Source organism: Cryphonectria parasitica, assembly GCF_011745365.1.
Source record: "Cryphonectria parasitica EP155 unplaced genomic scaffold M406scaffold_1, whole genome shotgun sequence".
In the NCBI taxonomy this organism is placed as follows: domain Eukaryota; kingdom Fungi; phylum Ascomycota; class Sordariomycetes; order Diaporthales; family Cryphonectriaceae; genus Cryphonectria; species Cryphonectria parasitica.
Window position 1 is genome coordinate 4,647,810 of NW_024468909.1, and position 18,920 is coordinate 4,666,729.

Consider the following 18,920-nt stretch of genomic DNA (forward strand, 5'->3'; position numbering starts at 1 on the left):
ATCTGATTGGTTCGCCTGCTAATGATTGAGAACCAATCACGGATTTTAAGACGGCTCTAGCACCCCTTGGCTCATACCGTATCGGGCGATTTGCATCCTTCCCCTCGTAGCTTCTTCCTTCTTTTTGACTTGTCTTTTCTCCTCCTTTCCTCCTTCTTCCATATCTTTTTTCCATTTTAATTTTTTCTTTCTTTCTTAGTTTCTACTTAGTGTCCTTCTACTTTCCCCTCTTGATAATGTTTAGTTCAATAAGCGCAACACCACCCCCATCCTTACGCGCGTCACCCAGTTGGGACGTCGGTTGAAAGGCAGCTTACTGTACTGTAGTCTAACGCTAAAATACCTGCATAGTCATCAGTCGTACCATCCATCTGTTTACTTGTATGGTACGTGCATTTCGTTTTCGCGCCGTGGATGAGAACCGCCCTGGAACGATGTGGCTATCTCTGGAACACAAAGTTATCGAGACCAGTATTCTCAAAGGGCATTCGCTGGACCACGGCAGCTTTGTGGTTGTTGTCATCACCGAAATCATCATCACCGGCACCACTAGCTGAGTGAGTTATCCACATAGGCTTCATAAATCAAAGAGTCTAGACGCCTCAAATTACCAAAGTGGCGTCGCTACGACGGGACCCATCACAACCAGCGATCAACAAAACAGGTTGAATAAAAATAGAAACAAGGTCCCAGAAGGTAAATCGGTCCACCTGCATATCATCTATCCATAACTACCAGCGAGCAGACCAGGCCCGCCCACTCAAGCATTGGTTCCACGCACTCGACAACGCACACACCAGCTTACTACTGCAAGCTATGGCGGCGCGAGGCGGATGTGGCTTGCCAGAAACAATGGGGCGCCGGGTCTGCCCCTTTGAGCAGCGAGGCAAACCTGTACGTGCCAGGAATATACAAGTGGTATGTTGGCATGCTAGGCGAGCAGAGGCAGCTGAAAAAAGTGAATATGCAGGCGATCGTGGAGATAAGAATAGAGAAGAAGAAAGAAGAGGAGAAGAAGAGACAAGAGGTGGCGGTGCCCTCTGTATGCGTTGGTAGGCGTATATTGTGATAAATCATCTACTATAGCAACGTATACTAAGGGGAAGGACTGGGGACGAATACCATCTATACAAGAAGGGGAGGGAAGAAAATGGAAGAAAAATTCTGCTGCAGCAGGGCTTGAGCCTTGCATGCAGGTCCCACGGCATTGTAGATCATCAGAGACATGGGACATGGTCCCACGCCTCCTAGCTGCAGAACGCTTCTGCGTGTCCTGCATGATTAGGGGAGCCGTTCATCCTCGTCTTAATAGTTTCGGGTTTTGTTTGGTTACTGGTTGGTTCGGCAGAGGCGACATTTTGTTTCGCCAACGAATGTGGCGAGTGCATGCATTGCTGCTGGATTACCCTGCTCCGCCACAATCGAGCTTCAGTCAGCAAAACCTGCCACGTTTGGATCAGCATTCCCAAACCAAACAAAGAAAGAAGAGAGAGAGAAAAGAAGGAAGAAAAAACCCTGATACCTGCCACTCTTGCCCTGGCTCGGCAATGCGGAGGGCGAAAGGCTGGTGACGTGGCACAAAAAAAGGTTAAAAAAGAACCATTATATCGTGAGACGGCTAAAAGGTCGCATATCGGCGACCGCACCTCGCAAAAGATGGAAGTGCGACGTTCCGGACATCATTGGGGGCTTGTCTCTCATTGATCATCTTCCGAGATAGAAAAACTCGGTACTTATGACCGTTTTGTGTATGTTCTCGCAGAACAAAAGTCAATAGAAGTCACGAACTGGACCTTTGTTTCGACGGTCAATGGTTACGGATAGCAGGAGGACGTCCCTAACTATTTTCCCGATGGATATTTTGTTTACATTATCCCGCCATAGAACTTTAAATCGGAAAAGGTTATCCGCTAGGTGTTTTGAACCCGTTCATTGATGGGCTTTGGATGGGAAGGGTGAATGACTCCCGAGGCACCGTGCGTTTGTGTGGCACAGAATCGTGTGTTCTATAGTATACGTACAGTATCTTCTGTACAGGGGTGAGGCCTGTGGCTGCGCACATATCTCGTTGGATCTTCAGGGCGTCTAGACAGGGGTGGCACCGGTGTGTGGGAGCCCTCACCCCAGGTGAGTGCCCGTGAGCGTGAACTGCCTGGGGTCCCTGGGTAAGCACGGTCGCATGCGCTTAGGTGCTATGGTTTGGGGGCTCTGGTGGTTCTGGGTCTGAGCTGGTACGTACTCGGTCTCACATATACTCACTCACCTAATCCATCAACCAGATGAACAAATCATCCCGGTTTTCCACGCAGGACCACAAAAGGCTAACAAGAAGTAACCGTCCAACCATTGTATAGCTGGCACTGGGTCGTGTACAGATAGGTCAGTCGTCACGAGGATCAACTTCGGTGAGCCCCGGCGTCCCCGCTGCACGCAGGAGGCGACAACATGACTGCAGATCTGGCAAGGTCAGACATCATCTGAGACAATCTGCAGCTTTGCATCATCTCATAGCTTGTCCACTCGGCAGCTTCTTCCTATCATAATCCTCCTCCTCCTCCCATCCGAGCTTGGGTTTCGTTTTCTTTTTTGTCTCTCGAGCGGTGAGGATGGTCACATGCCACCTGAGCACAATATTTGATGTCCCCTGGGTAATATCAGCATCGAGAGCTCTGGGCCTGTGAGACCGTGGCACATCTAAATCGTGCCCACTCGAACGGAACCCGTGATCGTCTCCTTCCTCCGTTCCTCCCCAAGGGCCGTGGCTCGGTTCTGGGAATGGCTACTCGGCTCCTTCGCAGCGGGGAAGGGGAAGGGGAGAGGGAGGGGTTTGGACAGGCCTGTAAGGCTCGTGAGCAATGGAAACCCTCTAGCCCCCTTCCACCCTTCAGATGAATTATCAGCTTCTGCAGGTTGGTAGTCGCCATATGCAGGACCCGAACTCCTCTTGGACGATCAGCCCACCGCAGGCTTGACCACTCTCGCGCCGTACAGCCCATCATGTTGTCATGTGGACACGAGCAGGATCTCCCGCTGAGATGCATGCGCAACCCGCTCTGGCTGAATTTGACCTGCATCCGCTCGGTCAGGATCCTTCCTCACCTAGTGGGGTGGGTTCCCATCTCTCCTTCATCTCTCTCTGTCTGTCTCTCGCTCTCTCTCCATCTATCACACACAGTCTCTCGGAATTTGTCTCCACGCGACGGCTCCCGACGATCAGAGTCCCCTTGTTCTCTTATCTTGACAGCGGCCTGTTCAACGGGGGTGTGCCGGAGGTGGATACTCTCATCTCTACCCATACGGCCTATGAGGTCTCGCACCATGCCTGTCATGCGCCGCCCACCGCGACGAAGTCTCTTCGGACAGGGGTTGGGGCTCCGAGTGTCCCAAGACCGGCCGAGTCTTCTTCTCACAGGCGCGGCTGAAGAGGGGAACCAATTCGAGAAGTTCCAACTCCTAGTTCGGTTCATTCCAAAAATGGAAACTCATTCAACAACAATGTTCTGTGCGAATAGCATCGTTTTCCCATCCCCCCCTTTGGCGTACTATATGGTAGTCCTTTCTGACAGATCGGATCGGAATCAGTACCATTCATTCAATAGGCTTGGGCCTAATAGTTTTAGTACAAGCAAGTGACCGAACCCAGGTCGTCCCGCTCTGTGGGACCACCTCTCAGAGCCAGCAAATACTCTCCACCACGGCGCTTAAGGGCTCGGCATCCCCCCCTCCTCGCTGTCCCCCCCTCCCGGTGGCTTCAATCCCTCGAACCGCTGCATGATGGTACGGAAATCACACATGAGGACCGGGTCAGCTGATTTGGTGCTCCAGTGGATAGTAATCGATATGTCATTTCTCCTTCTCAATACCTGCCATGGTATCTCTTGTCTTTAATCACAATCCCATGGAAGGTGGGGAAGTATATGCGTCTGGGTGTGATATTGGTGCACGATCCGACGTCGGGTTCGCCGTTCGATGCCGTTTTTGCAGTGGTTATGGCTAAGAAGATGAGGTTTCTTTCCTTCTTTCTCGTTTTCTCCTTCATGGTGATCATCAAGAGCTGAAGCATCTTTTATGATGATTCGTAACATGGGGGTGAAAGAACGGAGAAGGGGTTCCAGTTCTGGAGAGAGTGAACGCAACCATGGGTAGCGCTGCAAGTGCTGTGGCCGGGACGTCGTTGATGCTTTGTTCAACGACGTTGCTGTCGCTCGATGAGAGGCCCCAAGCTTCTGCTGGTTGGTTATGAACTCTTCCTTGTTGTTCTTCATCTTCTGCTTCTCATGATATTTTTTTCCTACTTCTAAAATGGAAAAAAGGAAGGTGAACAAACATGGGAGCATCAGCTTGGTCCGTCAGCGAGAGTCTCTCCCCCACACCACACCACACCACACCACACAAGGACACCTCTCACATGACTGCCCAGACCTCAAGATGCCCTCAAAAACAGTGCTCTTTGGTAGTACGGAGGTCAGTATTCAAGCTTGTCAGTTGCCTCAGATTCCACTAAGCAGCTGAGCTCGCTTGAGACTCGGGTTCGATTCCCAGCGGAAGAGAAAAGAGCTTTTTGATTTTCTTCCCGACCAGCTCCTGGGAGCAACGCGACATAGCTATTTTTCTCCGGCCTCCTCCTGGGCCTGATTACCTTCCTTTTGGGTAAGGAATCGAGGCTTCTGGACGCGTCAAATGAGTCAGTCGGTTAAGAGATATAGTGAAGCTATTCGGGAGTGAGAGTGGAAGTGGAGCGAGAAATCTTTGACCTGAGCACGGTCCTGATTCCTTTTTCTCTTTCTGCAGGTTTGCTGTGATCATCCTATTCATTTTCCATGACTGGGTGAACTTGGGACAAGGTTGTTCTGTCTGTCTGCTGGCCATGTCTAGTGTGTACCTCGCTGACGGCCAATCTGTTTGTCTGTGCAGCGGTCTTGATCGAGATAGATGAAGGGCCGTAAACTGCCGAAAAAGGAAGGCGGGGAAGGCAATATAATTCCTCCCAGAGAGGTCCTTGTCTCTTTCACAAGAGGGCTAGGGAATCAATTCATCTTGTTCGAGGGAGAGAGTTTCGTCCAACCTTATTGGAGTGAGAGCAACGGAAGACGAGGAACAGCGAAGTCAATCTCGTAGGTGTTGGTGAAGGGAAGAATAAATCATACAAAGCCACATATATATATTTTCGCCTTTCCCCACCAAGCACGCCGTCACAAGGGCTATATAATCATTGCGGTTGTTGACCAGGCAAGTAATTCCTTGACCGCTGTTGACGTATCTGAATCTGGACACATGCTCTGATTCGAAATGGCATGCCACGCAGCTTCTCCCTACCACGACTTTTCAAGATCCAGGACCAATTTTTCACCATTGAGTCTAGAGAAACCGCACTGAACCACATTTGTCTTTACACTCTAAATATAACAGAAATTAGTCCTTGCCCTTTCAGAGTTGCATCGTGATAATCCCGGCCTTGAGCTGATGCAGTGCCATTTGAGATGGTTCATACTGTAAATTACAGCCAAACAGTAGACTTGGCAAAAAGCTTGGCAGTAAGCTTCTAACCAAGCTGAGAGAGTCCAGGCCCCGTCATCTTCATCTTCTTATCGTCAATTGACCACTGCATGCTGGCTGCCCAGTTTGCAAGCGACCTCAGGAGACCGCCACGCCCCGTCTGCAGTCATACCACAAACACGCGCGCTCGCAGGCACATTCTACTCTCAACCCTTCAGGCGAGCATGTGCAATTGCTACAGTTAGTTCGCCTCTGCCCCTTTTCATATTTCCCCCCTCCCACGCTCCCCTTCCAAAGGTAACCTCTGTCTCTTATCCTCTGAGCCTCTTCGATCAACGCTGAGTCATACCGACCACGCATAAGCAAGATCCACCTCCCTCCCTCCTATAATCCTGCCTCGGCTGGTTTTGGTTTTTGTTTATTTACCTCGCTGCATTGCCTTTTTTTTCTTTCGTGTTCAGAGCCACAGGATTCAGAAAACATACCCACGCCGACTTGAGCTTGAAATACAACTCGCATTTGTGGGAACAAGTCTGTGATTATTACGAGGAGGGGAATCTGATCATCTCACCGGGTACTTGAAGTATAGCGGGAGGAAGCAGACTGGCTCTCTGTATCAATTCGACCAATTCTCATACCCAAGAAAGGAAAAGAAAGAAATAAAGCAAAGCAAAGAAGAAGGAAAATGATTGTGCTCGACCTCGTGCTCAACTTCTTGCGCATGTAAGGCAGGACCATATCTTGGTCACCTTTTACACCCAGATGAGTACTCTACTTACATGTATATAATTCTTTATCTAGCATCCTGCTCATAGCAAGTCTCGCCTCCTTTGGTCCTCAAGCCCACCGTATCCTATCGTACAAGACATGTGTCCGGATCGCTCCGTTCTACCTCCTCCTGAACCTCGTCTCGGCGACGGAGCAGTTCGCCCTGGGGCTGCACATCATCGTCGTCAGTGACCCCGGGACCCAGTGGATCATTAAATCGCCTCCGGATGTAGGAGACTACCTGAACACGTTGCAGTTCGCCGCTGTCTGGTTGGGTCATCTGGTACTGTGTGTTATAAATGCCCTTGGCTTGTTCTTCCCCCCCTCTCTCTCGCTCGATATCATCTACGCAACTAACCATCCTCTATTCGAGAGGGAAAAACCAGTTTCGCCCTTTTCCTGTGGTATCCGCCCCGCCAACTAGGCACCAAGGTCACAGTCGTCACCCTCTACCTCCTCTTCCTCTGCATCTCCATCATCCCCGTCATCTTCGAGGCCACCCTCCCCGCCCAAGGCCTCAACGGCCCTGAGAACGACCGTCGCTGGTTCGCGGCTATGTTTATTGGCATCCATACGCTCTTCCTCGCTCCCGTCATCACCGTGTTCACTCTGGTGGCCCTTTTCCCGCAGCTGCGAGAGCTACGACAGCTGCAGCGCGAGAACCGCAGAAATGACGACGACGACGACGACGACGACAACAACAACAACAACAACAACAACAACAACAACAACGATAACAACGTAATCGCCAACGATGGCGACCAAAATAGGCTCAGTAGAACAGGCGCGCTAAGCCCCCACGGCCTAGCCCTACAGGCCATGGTGTTCCTCGTCGCGGCGCTGTACTGGCCATTCCGCTTCCACATGCCCCTCCATGGCATCCCCTGGGGCTACTGGTACCAGACAATAGGATGGGCGGCCGTGGACAATGCCTTGTTCGTGCTGGTGCAGGCTGTATTGTGGTATGTAGCGAGTCGGGCGCGGCGGCCACAGCGGCGGGAGGAGGAAGAAGAAGAAGGGTCAGGACGACCTTCATCCGGGCAGGGGGAGACAACGCCTCTTATGGACAATGAAGTAGCTGGTTGAGTGATGATATGAGGACGCAACATGTGAGAAGATGTTTCGAAAGACAAAGTGTATGAGGTGTTCTAGTTCTGGTGCAATGCCTTCTTTTGTCTTGTGATTGAAAAAATTGAAGCCTCGTGTCAATAGCATCTGCGCTTCGGAGTGATTCTTTACATGAAAGCTGTGTTCCTGGGAACCGTGCACGGGGATTTGTTCGGCCGGTTCAGGTCCTTTTCACGTCGTAATATAGCAACCGGAAGATATCCCGTGTAAGTGGAGGAAGCGTCACGTATTGGTGCTTGAGACACCTAGTCAATGCGCGGTGTGGCTGTGCGCAAAGCAGATCGAGGGTATAATCTTGGTTTGTGTCCATGTCTTGAAAGATGCATTCCTTTAACGCCGGTCATTCTTCCCTATCAAATCCATCCCGGCGCCTCACTGTGGTCAAGGTAGTATACAAACGCACCGCGGTTCGCAATTGAAGTTGCCAAGGCGGACTTTCATGGTGAGAAGTCCGCAACACGCCACAGGAGATCGGTGCAGAGTCAAATGCAGTCACTGCTCCCTGCTCCCTGCTGGCACCGCCTATCGTCTGGTTCGATGGCTCGCATTCCAGGTGACCACACCGAATCGCTCAGCACGCGCCTTAGCCTTAGCCATTTCCACCTTGTCAGCCAGAACGCCATGCGGTAACAGATTCTAGTTGTCGCCTCCGAAGCGCTTGGCCCGGCGCTCAGCTTTTGCCTTCTCTGTTGGGTCATCAAGGACGTTGCCGCCACCACGCGCCTGGTTTCGGGTACCGCCGCCACCGCCGCCACCACCACCAGCTCGACGACCACCCCCGAACTTCCGGTTGTTCTGGTTGTTGTTGCGGCCGCGGCCATTGCGGTTGTCCAGGCTCTGCCTCTTGCCGCCGCGCTGGCCATCATCACCGTGCTCGCGACCGCGCTTTGGGCGGCGCTCGGGGAGAGCTTCGTCGAGGCCCTTGGGAACAGCGCTGGTCTCGATGCCGAAGCGCTTGGCGCGTTCATTCTTCTTCACCTCATCTGATTCTTTGTCGACAGTGATGCCAAAGCGCTTGGCGCGGTCGTCTCGCTTCTTCTGCTCGGCGTCGGCCTCGGTAGCGCTGAGGCCTAGCGCAAACGATGAGGTTTCGGCTGGCTTATCGGCAGCTGTCTCGGTGGCGGTGGCGGCGGCGCCACTCTTCTCGGGCGCTGCAGCAGCTGGTGTCGAATCGGTCTCGGCAGGTGCCTCAGCGGTAGGAGGTACGGTTGATTCGGCGGGTTCGGCGCTCGCGGGAGCAGGCGCAGGTGCGGCGGGAGCTGCCTCCGCCGCGGCGACAGGAGCTGCAGCGGGCTTTGGATCCTCCTTTTTGGTAGCGACGGCGGCAACCTTAGTGTCATCGTCGTCCCAGTCAATCACATCCTCAGCTTGGCCTGGATCACGGCGGGTTCTGGTAAGCTTTCTTGCACCGCAACGGAAAGTAAGGGAGGGCGCGCGACAGGGAAGTCGAGGGTTGACGAAGTTCGGGCAACGGGTCACGGGCGGTCGATGGCAGTAGTGGTAGTGGTAGCCAGAAGAACGGTATGGGACGTACTCTTGTCGTGCTCCTGCAGGCGCGCGATGAGGTCGGCCTTGTTGCCTGACTGGGGGAGGCTGCGCTCCGAAAGGAGCTTCTTCAGGTCAGGGACCTTGAGAGACGCGTAGTCGGTCATAATTAATGAATCGTGGCTTGAGAAAAGAGGACAACCTGGTGTTGATTAGGTTGCAAGTAGTGAATGGGAGTCGGAAGTGCAAGGATAGGTGGGAAGTCGGCTGGCACAAGGTCTTTGTGGTGTGAGAGAGCGAAATGAAAAGAGGGAGGGTCTTTTGGCTGTGCGTGTTGGAACCCAGCTTAAGAGAGAGAAAGAAGATGCGCTAGGTTGCAGGTTAGAGAAAGGGAGCTTGGAAGTCGCGCTTCGACTTGCGTCAAGCGTGACCTTAGCAACCCGGTAGAACAATAAGCCCCTGCAGATATGATTCATGCATTTAGGGCTATTGTGCATTTAGCGGGTTTCCATACTCAGCAATTGGCACAGTAGCGCCAAGGGAATAGTGAGTACCATACAAGTAGTAGTGAGTCAGTAGTCAGTGCCAGTGGCATAATGGGCACATTAGCACATATGTACAAACTCGGTCACACCTAGTGCTTTCCTTTAGAAGCCTACAGTCTCTTTCCTCTTCACCTTCTTTCAACACTAAGCCTGTCCCATCTTGACTAATTTCTTCCCAGGGCTCGGAATCGTTCTCTGCCTTCTCCTCATTCATTCAATCAATACTAGCATGACTGATATTTCCCTGCCACCTTGGCTCATCCTGGGTGGGTATGGATGTTTATACTGTCTCATATGCTCTTGCTGACAACATTGTGATTTAAAGCCAACACGTTCGATTTATGTATCAAGTACGAGTAGGTGAGACGATTCCACTGATTCTACTGCGTGGAAAACGCTTCTTAGGTCATCTGAGTGGAAAACTTGTGCATTCAGTAGTCAGGCCATCCCAAGAAGAGGAAGCTCTAGATTATAGGGCCATTATGGCACACTAGATTCTCTACTACATATCCAGAGAAGATGTCAAGAAGGAGGAGACTTGGCTAGAGTCCCTGGTCAGCGTACTTATGTAAGCGAGCCCACCTGCCGGTTCAGGCAACCTTGAAATCTCATTGTAGCTTTTCATTGGTGACTCAACTGTTAGCCAGGGCCAGGCTCTGAGATAGTGTCACTCTTCTCCTCCCCCCCCCCCTTATTTATCACCTTCGCTTTTGTCTGATGGTTAAAATGGCAAGAAGTCTGGACTATACGCACACATACACACACGCAAGACAAAACGTCTACTTTGATGACCCAATCACACTTCCACATAGTATCTATGACATGAAATAAGGCCCTCCACTCTCTTGTGGTGTAGACTGTTAGAGCAGAGTCCGGGAAGTGAGTAGATGCTGTAAGCTAGTCTTCACAACCCGGCACGGAGCATCATTCTTCTATCTCAAATAAGCTTTGACACCAAATTCCATATGTATATTATATTGAAATAAGAAAGTCAGCTATTACCAGGCTGAGAGAATAGCATGTAGTCAAGTTGTTCAGAAAGCTTCATGGAGAGCTGATATTTTTAGCTTTGAATGAATTCATGAGATCTCATGCCCACTTGCAAGTTCTCAAGGGGCTCTATGGGTATGTCATGGTGTCACTATCCAAGCCTTCATTTGTTCAAATACAATGTATGAAAGTCTATTGTCTCTAGTAATGTAGATGATTTTGGACTGCATTTAAGTTGCTACCAAACATGTTCATAGCTGTGGCCTAATACTTGGTAAGTAATAGAACTCAACTAAACCCGCAAGACTTGATATATCTATGAATAGATTTGATTTGAGGACAGTGTTGCTCTTATAAGCTCCTTCATTTCATCCTTCTAGCTGTTATGGACTCAAGAATCTTTATTCAATATCGATGCGATTAGTCTTTGCCTTCATGATTCCACGCACACTTTCTGCACAGGCAATCTCCACAACAGCATCATATTGAAGCCTACGAGATTTGTCCTGCTCCTATTCTAGCTTTGATGTTCTCTATCTATGCAGCCTTCTTGATAAATGCATATTCCATACCTCCCAGACATTCTACTGCACCCACTTCTTCATAGCCCAGGGCCCGGTACAACTTGGCCCCCGCAGCGCTCGCCATCAGACGGATGTTCTTGTGCTCCTTTGCTGCTCGTTCTTCACCCCAGTCCATCAACATCCTCCCGATACCCCGGCGCTGCTGAGCTGGATCCACAGAGATAGCTGCAAGGTCTAGAATAGGCAAGTCTCAGCACAGATCCTGATTGACCGCATACGAACATGACCAGCACAAGAGCGCATGAAAAGGAGGGAAAAGAAAGAGGGGGCGGGAGAGGGGTTGGGGGGGGGGGTGACGATAATTTTAGAAGGACAACTCACACCACGAGTTTTTGTATGCCTCTTCGCCCAGGGCATCCAGCAGGTTCTTCTTCAGGACCTTGGTGTCCCTCTCAATGATGTCCAAAGCAGCTAGATCCATGGTGGGTGGACATTGCGCCCTCAGCTGCTCAGGCATCAGCTGGCTCTCAAGGGGGTCGTCCCGGCTCTGCCAACACGCCGAACCCACGATGTTGCTATCATCAGGGCCGTCCACGACGACAATATAGTGCCGATTCTCATTATCGAACCCGTTCTCGTGCCACGCCCTTCTGAACGCCAGCTTTTCCTCCTGATCGAGCCCCTTGCTCAGGTGTGGCGGGAAGAGTGCCTCGGTAAGAGGGCGCCCGCGGAATGCCTCGGAGGATATCTTCACCAGGGTGGGGATGTCTGCCTTGTGCGCTCTGCGGATGTGGAGGCCGGAGGAGGGTGAGGAGGCCGACATTGCTGTGGGAAGAAATTGTTGATGAGATGAGGGGCTGGACTGTTGATTGTTACACCTCCAATTTGACAAGAAGAAGAGCTACCGTACTCAGGATGTCGATGATGTTCAGTTGCCTCGGTCTCAGCGACACAGCATGGCATCTTTTATAGATTGCCAACACTAGCGGCCTTTGGGTGCTGACGACAAGACGCTAGTGACGGCATCGTCAACTGTCAACTGAAGGCGTATGGAGAAAAGCTTTTATCGTGGGTAGGTCAGCGCGGCTCAATACAGGACCGAGGCTTGCGCCATCCTCGTCGTGTCTCGTTTACGCGTCTTCATGTGTCCCGATGGCACGCGGCTCCTTAGGAAGCATTCGATTTCTTTTCGTGATCAAGGCTCATGGTACTACTATGTGAATACCGTGGGGGAGGCCGGCCACTGGGTATGATCCCCCGGTTCTTTCGCGGGGGGGGGGGGGGGGCGCATCGCCGCTCACAGCAGGAAACGCCTAGAATGGCATCTCATTGGCACCTCCCAGGACTCGATAATTATTTGAATGATGTTAGTGCCGCATTTAAACCAAAATTTCGTACGTACTAGGGTTTATTGATTCTGAGGAAGTTGGAGGGTGGAAAAGAGCGATTGGTGACTTAAGTTCGCAACCTCTGTGTCTAGGATAGCTATCGTCCTGGACCGTAGCTATAGCGCCTGAGCTTTAAAGCACTGACAGCAGTCATTTGCTGCCGCCGGAGTGGGTGGAGAGAAGGGGTGAGGATTGCTTACTACTTAGCACTGTAGCCGTATTACAATGGCATTTAGTGGATACAGGGTGTCCAGCGGAAAGCCCATACTTATAGCGCATGGATGACCTGGGGGGACCCCCTGCTACAACCCTCCTCCAACCTGCCGTTGCAAGATTAGCATCATATCCTGCACCCAAAATATTTCGGCAAAAACACAATCGACCACGACCAACACCTTCGAATGTCAACACAAGTCCATCGCTCTTTTGCATCGCCTCTCCACTCCTATGATGAGCAAGAGCATCTCCGGTCATGGCGACAAGCACTAGCAACCACTTCAGCACTTCCCTCTACTAAGACTTGCAGAGCTAAACGACCGCCTCTTTGCACACAGCCGATGGGACGGCCCTCCCCGTCTTCATCTCTCTTCTCCGTTGCCACATGATGCCCTCTTCCACGACAGAGAACCAGGGGCCTCTCGATCGCTTGCAGAACCATCCCGTCTACGGAACATCTCGGGCTGACGTCAGCCTGGCGGCCTGGATCTCGCAGCCCGGCGTCCTCGTCTCTGTTCTTGCGATCGTCTGCGGAGTCGGATACCAACTCGCCCAGAGCAGGGCCGCCTCGCGCGGTCAACAGCTGCCCAACCCCGCCGAGCTGCTCTGGAAAGCCCTCGTCTTCCTCACTCCTGCCTTCCTGCTCTACGCCGTCGATCGATGGGTGAACCCTCCCGCCTTCCCGATCCCGATGCTTCAACCACAGCCTACCACACACGCTGCCAAGAGCGACGTCCTGCGCCGGATACTACGCGTCGACCAGCCCGGAGGCATTGTGGCGTCGGTGTCTGAGGCCGGTAGGCGGGCTTACACAAATACCTTCTCTGGCCCCAAGGGCGGTTCATGCCAGCCCGCTGGCCTCAGCAACTGGGACAACTCTTGCTTTCAGAACAGTGTGCTGCAGGGACTGGCATCGCTGAAGCATCTGCCCCGGTATCTGACCGGTTTGGCCCCGGGGCATGCTGTACCAAGCAGTGACACTCTGACCACGGCTGGAGCCTTGCGTGCCTTTGCCGCTGACCTCAACGATGTCTCCAACAATGGCAAGACCCTGTCCACACCAGGGGTGCTAAAGAATATGAGCACGATACAACAACAAGATGCCCAAGAATACTTCTCGCGGCTCATGGATCAGGTGGATAAGGATATAGAAAAGGGAGCGAAAGCCGCCTACAGACCACCCGGCTTCGAGCCGGAGCCGAGCAGGGACGACACGACGACCAGCCAGCACAGTGATGACAGTGGATATCAGAGCCTGCCGGTGCTCTCCAAGGCCGGCTCGGAACTCATGACTATTCGCAACCCCCTTGAGGGCCTCTCTGCACAGCGTGTTGCATGCACGGTGTGCGGGTACTCGGAGGGGCTCTCCATGATTCCCTTCAACTGTCTGACCCTGAATTTCGAGGTTGGCGTCGAACAGTACGACCTCTTCGAGCTCCTCGACAACTACGTGCAGCTGGAATCCATATTCAGTGTCGACTGCGTGAAATGCACCCTTCTGGAATACCGCAGAAGCCTGCAGCATCTGGCGAAGGCCATCCCCGCAGCAGCAGACAGGCTGAGTGCTGTTGAGGCAATGCTGGAGGACGACGAGTTTGACGATGAGAGCTTCAAGAAGCTGAGAATACCTGATGCGAAGAAGGTCAGCTCCACCAAGACCAAACAGGTAGCAATCGGGCGACCCCCACGGAGCCTGGTGCTGCACATGAACCGTTCCGTCTTCGACCCGATGACGTTCCGGTCCTACAAGAACACGGCTGCTGTTCAGTTCCCTAAGACACTCGACTTGGGTCCCTGGTGCGTCGGAAGTGCGGGGGGTGTCAATGCTCCCACAGAGGCCAAGGTAGCTGGCGACGGCTCACCCTCTGCTAAGGGTGGGGGCGACCATGAGCAGTGGGTGATTGATGCTACCGCTTCGATGGTGGCAGGCGACGCACATCCATCCAGGATCTCCGGGCCCATCTACGAGCTACGCGCCGTGGTGACACATTACGGTCGACACGAGAATGGCCACTACGTGTGTTACAGAAGGCACCCTGTCAACACCTCAAAATCTACGAAGAGATCCAAACCACAGGACGATGCTGCTCGCCCTCCCAACCTGGTGGGTGACGGACAAGCAGATGATGTTGACAGCTTTCACGAGGACGAACAGGATGAGGCTGTCGCTGCGGCAGCAGAGGTCGAAGACCCATACAGCGAGGACACAGACTCGCAATGGTGGCGCCTCAGCGACGAGACCGTCACTCAGGTCAGTGAGCAAGACGTCCTCCTGCAGGGAGGTGTGTTTATGCTGTTTTACGACTGTACCGATCCCAACTCGATTCTGGTGACGCCTGGGGAAACTCTGGAGACCGACGACGCCGGTGAGACCTTCACGACGGCCGGCGAGGAAGGTCACAAGTCGCCTTCATGGTCTGAGTTTTCTGTCGCCACTTTGTGCAATGCTACCACGAACGAAGAGGACGGCGTATCAGCAATCAGCTCGGTGGCCTTGGCCGCAGAAGGGGCGCAGGTGTCTTCTCTGAAGCCCGAGGTCGTCAGATCGGAGCTTGGTCCGGCAGCCGGATCGGCGGAGGGAGGACCCAGACTGGTGAAGGAACGAGGAGACGAAGATGCATCGGAAGGCAACTCTGTGTCACGAAGAAGTTCCGTGACTGTCGTGCCGGTGGAAGAAGGTGCCGACACGCCTGTTTTGAGCGGGGAATCCATTCCAGACGAGACTGCGTCTCAGCCGGAGGAGGTACGGGACTGATGAATTTTCATTGCTACCAATTTGGTCAGAGAAGAGCGCAGGACGGTCGATCATGTTATTAATTGCATAGCGTTGGCGTTGACGGGATGCGGACTACCATCAAGAAGGCGTCTTGTCTATATTATGAGAAATCAAATTGCAGCGAATTATTAGCAGGGCTGCTATTGTGCTGTGCAGATCGTATCCACTGTTTTGAAGTCTTTCCACAGGCTAATGAAAATGTCCCTAGTTCGGTGGCGATCAAATACACTGTCGAGCAAATATAATATCAAGCCCTCCCTCCGTCCAAGAGCAACCAGCGGAGGCGGTCACTTTGGCTTATTGCCAGGAAAGTCTTCAGAGTCTTCTTTTTGGAAAAAAACCATAGTAGCGGATCGCTAATGCTCAATAATGCCATTTCCTTTTTTTTCCTTATGCTATATGCATTATACCAGGCAAATTGCACGGTCATGGTATATGAATCGACTCCCTCCCAACAACGCCTTAGTGTGTTGAATCTTTGTCCTATGTACAAAACAAGAAAATGTGCTGGTTTTTTTTGGCCTTTTTCAGAAGGAAAGAGAAATGAGAATAAAAAAAAGAAGTAAAAGGATATGCATTATGACCGTCCATGGTACGACAGGTTGGCTCCGGGCCCCCTTTGCCGCCAGCCTGTCTTGTATGCAGTGCCGCTTGGTTCTCCCCCTTTCCGCTGACCCCTTTCTCCTCTCCGTATGCGTCCCGTATTAGACTCGATAAGAACGTAGGGCTGCCGATAGATATGTGAGCCCTTTCCCTGTTCCATACCATGCCCGAGCCCTAACGAGCCTTGTGTCGCGTGATGTATGCTTTGCTCTGCTTTTTGCTCCCGTGTCTATTTGTTCGAGTACCGTGCTTCCGTTACCACCAATTTGCTGAGGGATGAAATTCCCACACGCTTCTGGCCAATGTCTGCCTTGGGCTTCTCCCGTCTTCCTTGGTGATGAATATCGAGGTCGCACTGGGGTATCATGGTGTCGGCTTATCCGTTGATTCATGCTTCATTTTGTATTTTGGGGGGAGATTTGGAAAACAAAAGAAAAAAAGGGGAAGAAGAATAGCCCCGCCTGCTTTGTTCGGAGATGTTCGAGAAAAGAAAAAATAAGGGCACCATCGCTTGGCTGCCTTTTACTTTTCCAAGGTCCTCCGTCTGAACAAGAGCTCCGCGTTGGGGTCGGGCGATTTGGTCATCATCAAGACCATCGACTTAGGCCTCGCCTGCCCTTCCTTGAGCCGCACGTCGAAGTTGATGAGGAAGTAGGCCAGGATCATTTTGATCTCGTTGCCAGCGAAGAACCGCCCGGGGCATGCGGCCTTGCCAGCGCCAAAATTCATATTGTCGCTGATGCTGGTGAACTGGTACCGGTTCACGTCGTCCTCGGTCCGCTGGCGCATCCGGAAGAACCGCAGCGGGTCGAATTTCTCGGGCTCCGGGTAGTACCGTTCGTCATGCGAGAAGCCGCTGAGCGGGGCGAGCAGTTTCGTGCCGGCGGGTAGGTATGTCCCGTCCGAGAGGGTGATGGGCTGTCGCACCTTGCGGATGAAGGACGTCACGTTGCCCGACAGCCGCTGGACCTCCTTCATGAAGCTGTCGAGCTTCTTGAGCTTGGTCATGGAGTCCTTCCTCGCCCAGCCGCTGCTGGGATCCCCGCCCTCCAGAACGGCGATCGCCTCCTGCCTCAGCTCCTCTGCGTCCTCGGGGTTCGCGGCCAGATCGTACATGCAGTCCACGAGCAGGTTGTTGGTGGTGTGGATACTGGCCGCGCTGAGGAGGAGCTGCAGTTCCGCCTGCGTGTGGTAGTCTGTCCTCTCTTCCTCGGGCAGCGCGTCAAGCAGCCACTGGATGAAGTCGTCCTCTTTCTCGTACCCGGGGCACTGCATATCGCGCAGCCGCTCTTGAATGATGGGCACCAGCATCTTCTTCGCCTTTTCCGTGTCCTGCTTGATCTTGCCCAGGTCTGACACCAGGTACTGCCCGATGGGCCGCAGCCACTCAGGGAAGAACTGCAGCTTCACGAGTGCGAGGAAGATGTGGATGGCAAAGTTGACTGATGTGTCCATCCAAGCTTCTTGGCGGCAGATGGAGGGGCCTACGAAGGCGCGCCCGCTTGTGCGTGCCACGCACCGCAGGGCAAAAGGCTGAAATTTGACAGGTGTCCAGTCCTTGCACTCGGGAAATTCGGTGGCCGTCATAAACTCGACTTCCTCCTTCAGCTGGGGTATCAGCCGAGCCAGATTTTGCGTCAGCTTTGTTCGGATCAAAGTCGGCAGGATATCCTGGTGTCGCTCAGGACAGAATTTGGTGTACTTGCTCATCAACGCCTATATAGTTGTCGTCAGTATATGAAATGGGACACTAAAACGACGCCAATGACTGGTCAAAGAGGGGGGGGGGGGGGCATGTCGGGGTTTCGGACCTCGCTGAGAGCCTCTCTCGCACTGAGGACGTCCTCAGGCAGGGCTCTCAACTCGTTGATGAAATTTGTTGGTATCAAGACTTGGAGACCCTCCGTCGCCTTGATCTGGTAGACCTGATCATGAAACTATTTCCCGTGTCAGCGCAAACAAGGTCCAAAGAGTAACGTCGATGCAAACATATATATATATATATACATACCTTGAGGTAGGAGTCCCGAATCAGAGTCTCGGCGTCAAAGTACCACTTTAATATAGACGCCTTGTAGAAGGGCACGTTCTTCACCCTGCTTGACTTGGCTGCCTGTGTTGACTGAAACCACCACACGCCTAGGAACACCAGGGCTATGGTGACATAGTAGTTGAGGTGTTGGGCCCGTACTACCACAGGCGCGGCCTGAACGAGGTCGATGGATGACGAGTCCATGCTGAGATACCGCCCAAAGGACGAGGTGTTGACGGACATGGGCGAGATGGGGCAGCACGAGTACGTTGACGGCTGCGAGACTGCGATCGGACTCGTGTGGCTGGATGTCTCACACATGGCCGCTGGGAGAGGAAAAGGAGGTCTTTCGGTTCTGTTTAGGAGAGATAGGATCTCTCTCAAAGACAGGCGTTGGAGGTAAAGAGGGAATGAGCGGGTTTTGAGCGGCACGAAAATGACAGGCCGGAAGCTGAGCGCCGAAGACAGCGGCCATCTACAGTCGCGGTGGAAACAATACCAAGACGGAATAAAGAGCGGATAAGAATAAAGTAGAGACGATGTAGTTGGCTTCCGATAGATGAAATGACGAACAAATGTTTCGGGAAAAAGAAGAACGGCTCATGTGCTTCCCGGTGTGTTAGTCCAGGAAGGAGGGAAGGGAAGGGGAGGGGGAGGAAGAAGAGCAGAATGGGAGTGGCAAGTCTCTCTTTCTCTCTCTCTCTCTCTCTCTCTCTCTCTCTTTTGACTTGCGAACACCACCACCGTCTTAAAGATAGAAATAAAAATCAAAAGGACCAAACCGGAACCCGTCCGTGAGAGGTCTGTTTATTACAGAGACACAACAATGCAGTAAGGGTTGAATGTGCTGGAAGGAGGAAAGTCTATAACGAGGGGGGCGGCAAGTCCCTTGATACCTGCAGGGCCCGGATGTCTTGTCAAGCCGAGGACAAGGGAAGAACAAGCTTCAAGAGGGACGGGTTAGGTGGG

General features: G+C 52.6%; 5 protein-coding genes and 1 non-coding gene across 6 annotated transcripts; 3 read left to right on the forward strand and 3 right to left on the reverse strand.

The window, feature by feature from the left end:
• The first annotated feature begins 4,447 nt into the window (after positions 1 to 4,447).
• M406DRAFT_t13 lies at positions 4,448 to 4,550 on the forward strand. The gene has a single exon. It is a non-coding gene; the product is annotated as a tRNA-Asp (tRNA).
• A 1,739-nt stretch (positions 4,551 to 6,289) lies between these two features.
• Positions 6,290 to 7,242, forward strand: M406DRAFT_232898 (uncharacterized protein; the record flags this gene model as incomplete). The annotated part of the gene is made up of 3 exons (XM_040915921.1): positions 6,290 to 6,539; positions 6,638 to 6,866; positions 7,035 to 7,242. Coding segments are annotated over 3 exons (687 nt in total), but the record flags the coding sequence as incomplete, so codon positions are not given.
• A 786-nt stretch (positions 7,243 to 8,028) lies between these two features.
• On the reverse strand, positions 8,029 to 9,044 carry M406DRAFT_248892 (uncharacterized protein; the record flags this gene model as incomplete). The annotated part of the gene is made up of 2 exons (XM_040916570.1): positions 8,029 to 8,694; positions 8,913 to 9,044. The coding sequence occupies 2 exons, from the start codon at positions 9,042 to 9,044 to the stop codon at positions 8,029 to 8,031; spliced, it is 798 nt and encodes a 265-aa protein (XP_040781600.1).
• A 1,905-nt stretch (positions 9,045 to 10,949) lies between these two features.
• On the reverse strand, positions 10,950 to 11,759 carry M406DRAFT_67026 (uncharacterized protein; the record flags this gene model as incomplete). Its single annotated transcript, XM_040925037.1, has 2 exons — positions 10,950 to 11,170; positions 11,318 to 11,759. The coding sequence occupies 2 exons, from the start codon at positions 11,757 to 11,759 to the stop codon at positions 10,950 to 10,952; spliced, it is 663 nt and encodes a 220-aa protein (XP_040781601.1).
• Positions 11,760 to 12,928: 1,169 nt separating this feature from the next.
• On the forward strand, positions 12,929 to 15,357 carry M406DRAFT_336262 (cysteine proteinase; the record flags this gene model as incomplete). The annotated part of the gene is made up of 5 exons (XM_040921129.1): positions 12,929 to 13,066; positions 13,097 to 14,383; positions 14,414 to 14,906; positions 15,003 to 15,055; positions 15,325 to 15,357. 5 exons carry the CDS (start codon positions 12,929 to 12,931, stop codon positions 15,355 to 15,357), a joined length of 2,004 nt encoding a protein of 667 aa, XP_040781602.1.
• A 1,084-nt stretch (positions 15,358 to 16,441) lies between these two features.
• M406DRAFT_336263 (cytochrome P450) lies at positions 16,442 to 18,272 on the reverse strand (the record flags this gene model as incomplete). Its single annotated transcript, XM_040921130.1, has 4 exons — positions 16,442 to 17,635; positions 17,731 to 17,856; positions 17,931 to 18,015; positions 18,052 to 18,272. 4 exons carry the CDS (start codon positions 18,270 to 18,272, stop codon positions 16,442 to 16,444), a joined length of 1,626 nt encoding a protein of 541 aa, XP_040781603.1.
• Positions 18,273 to 18,920: the final 648 nt, after the last annotated feature.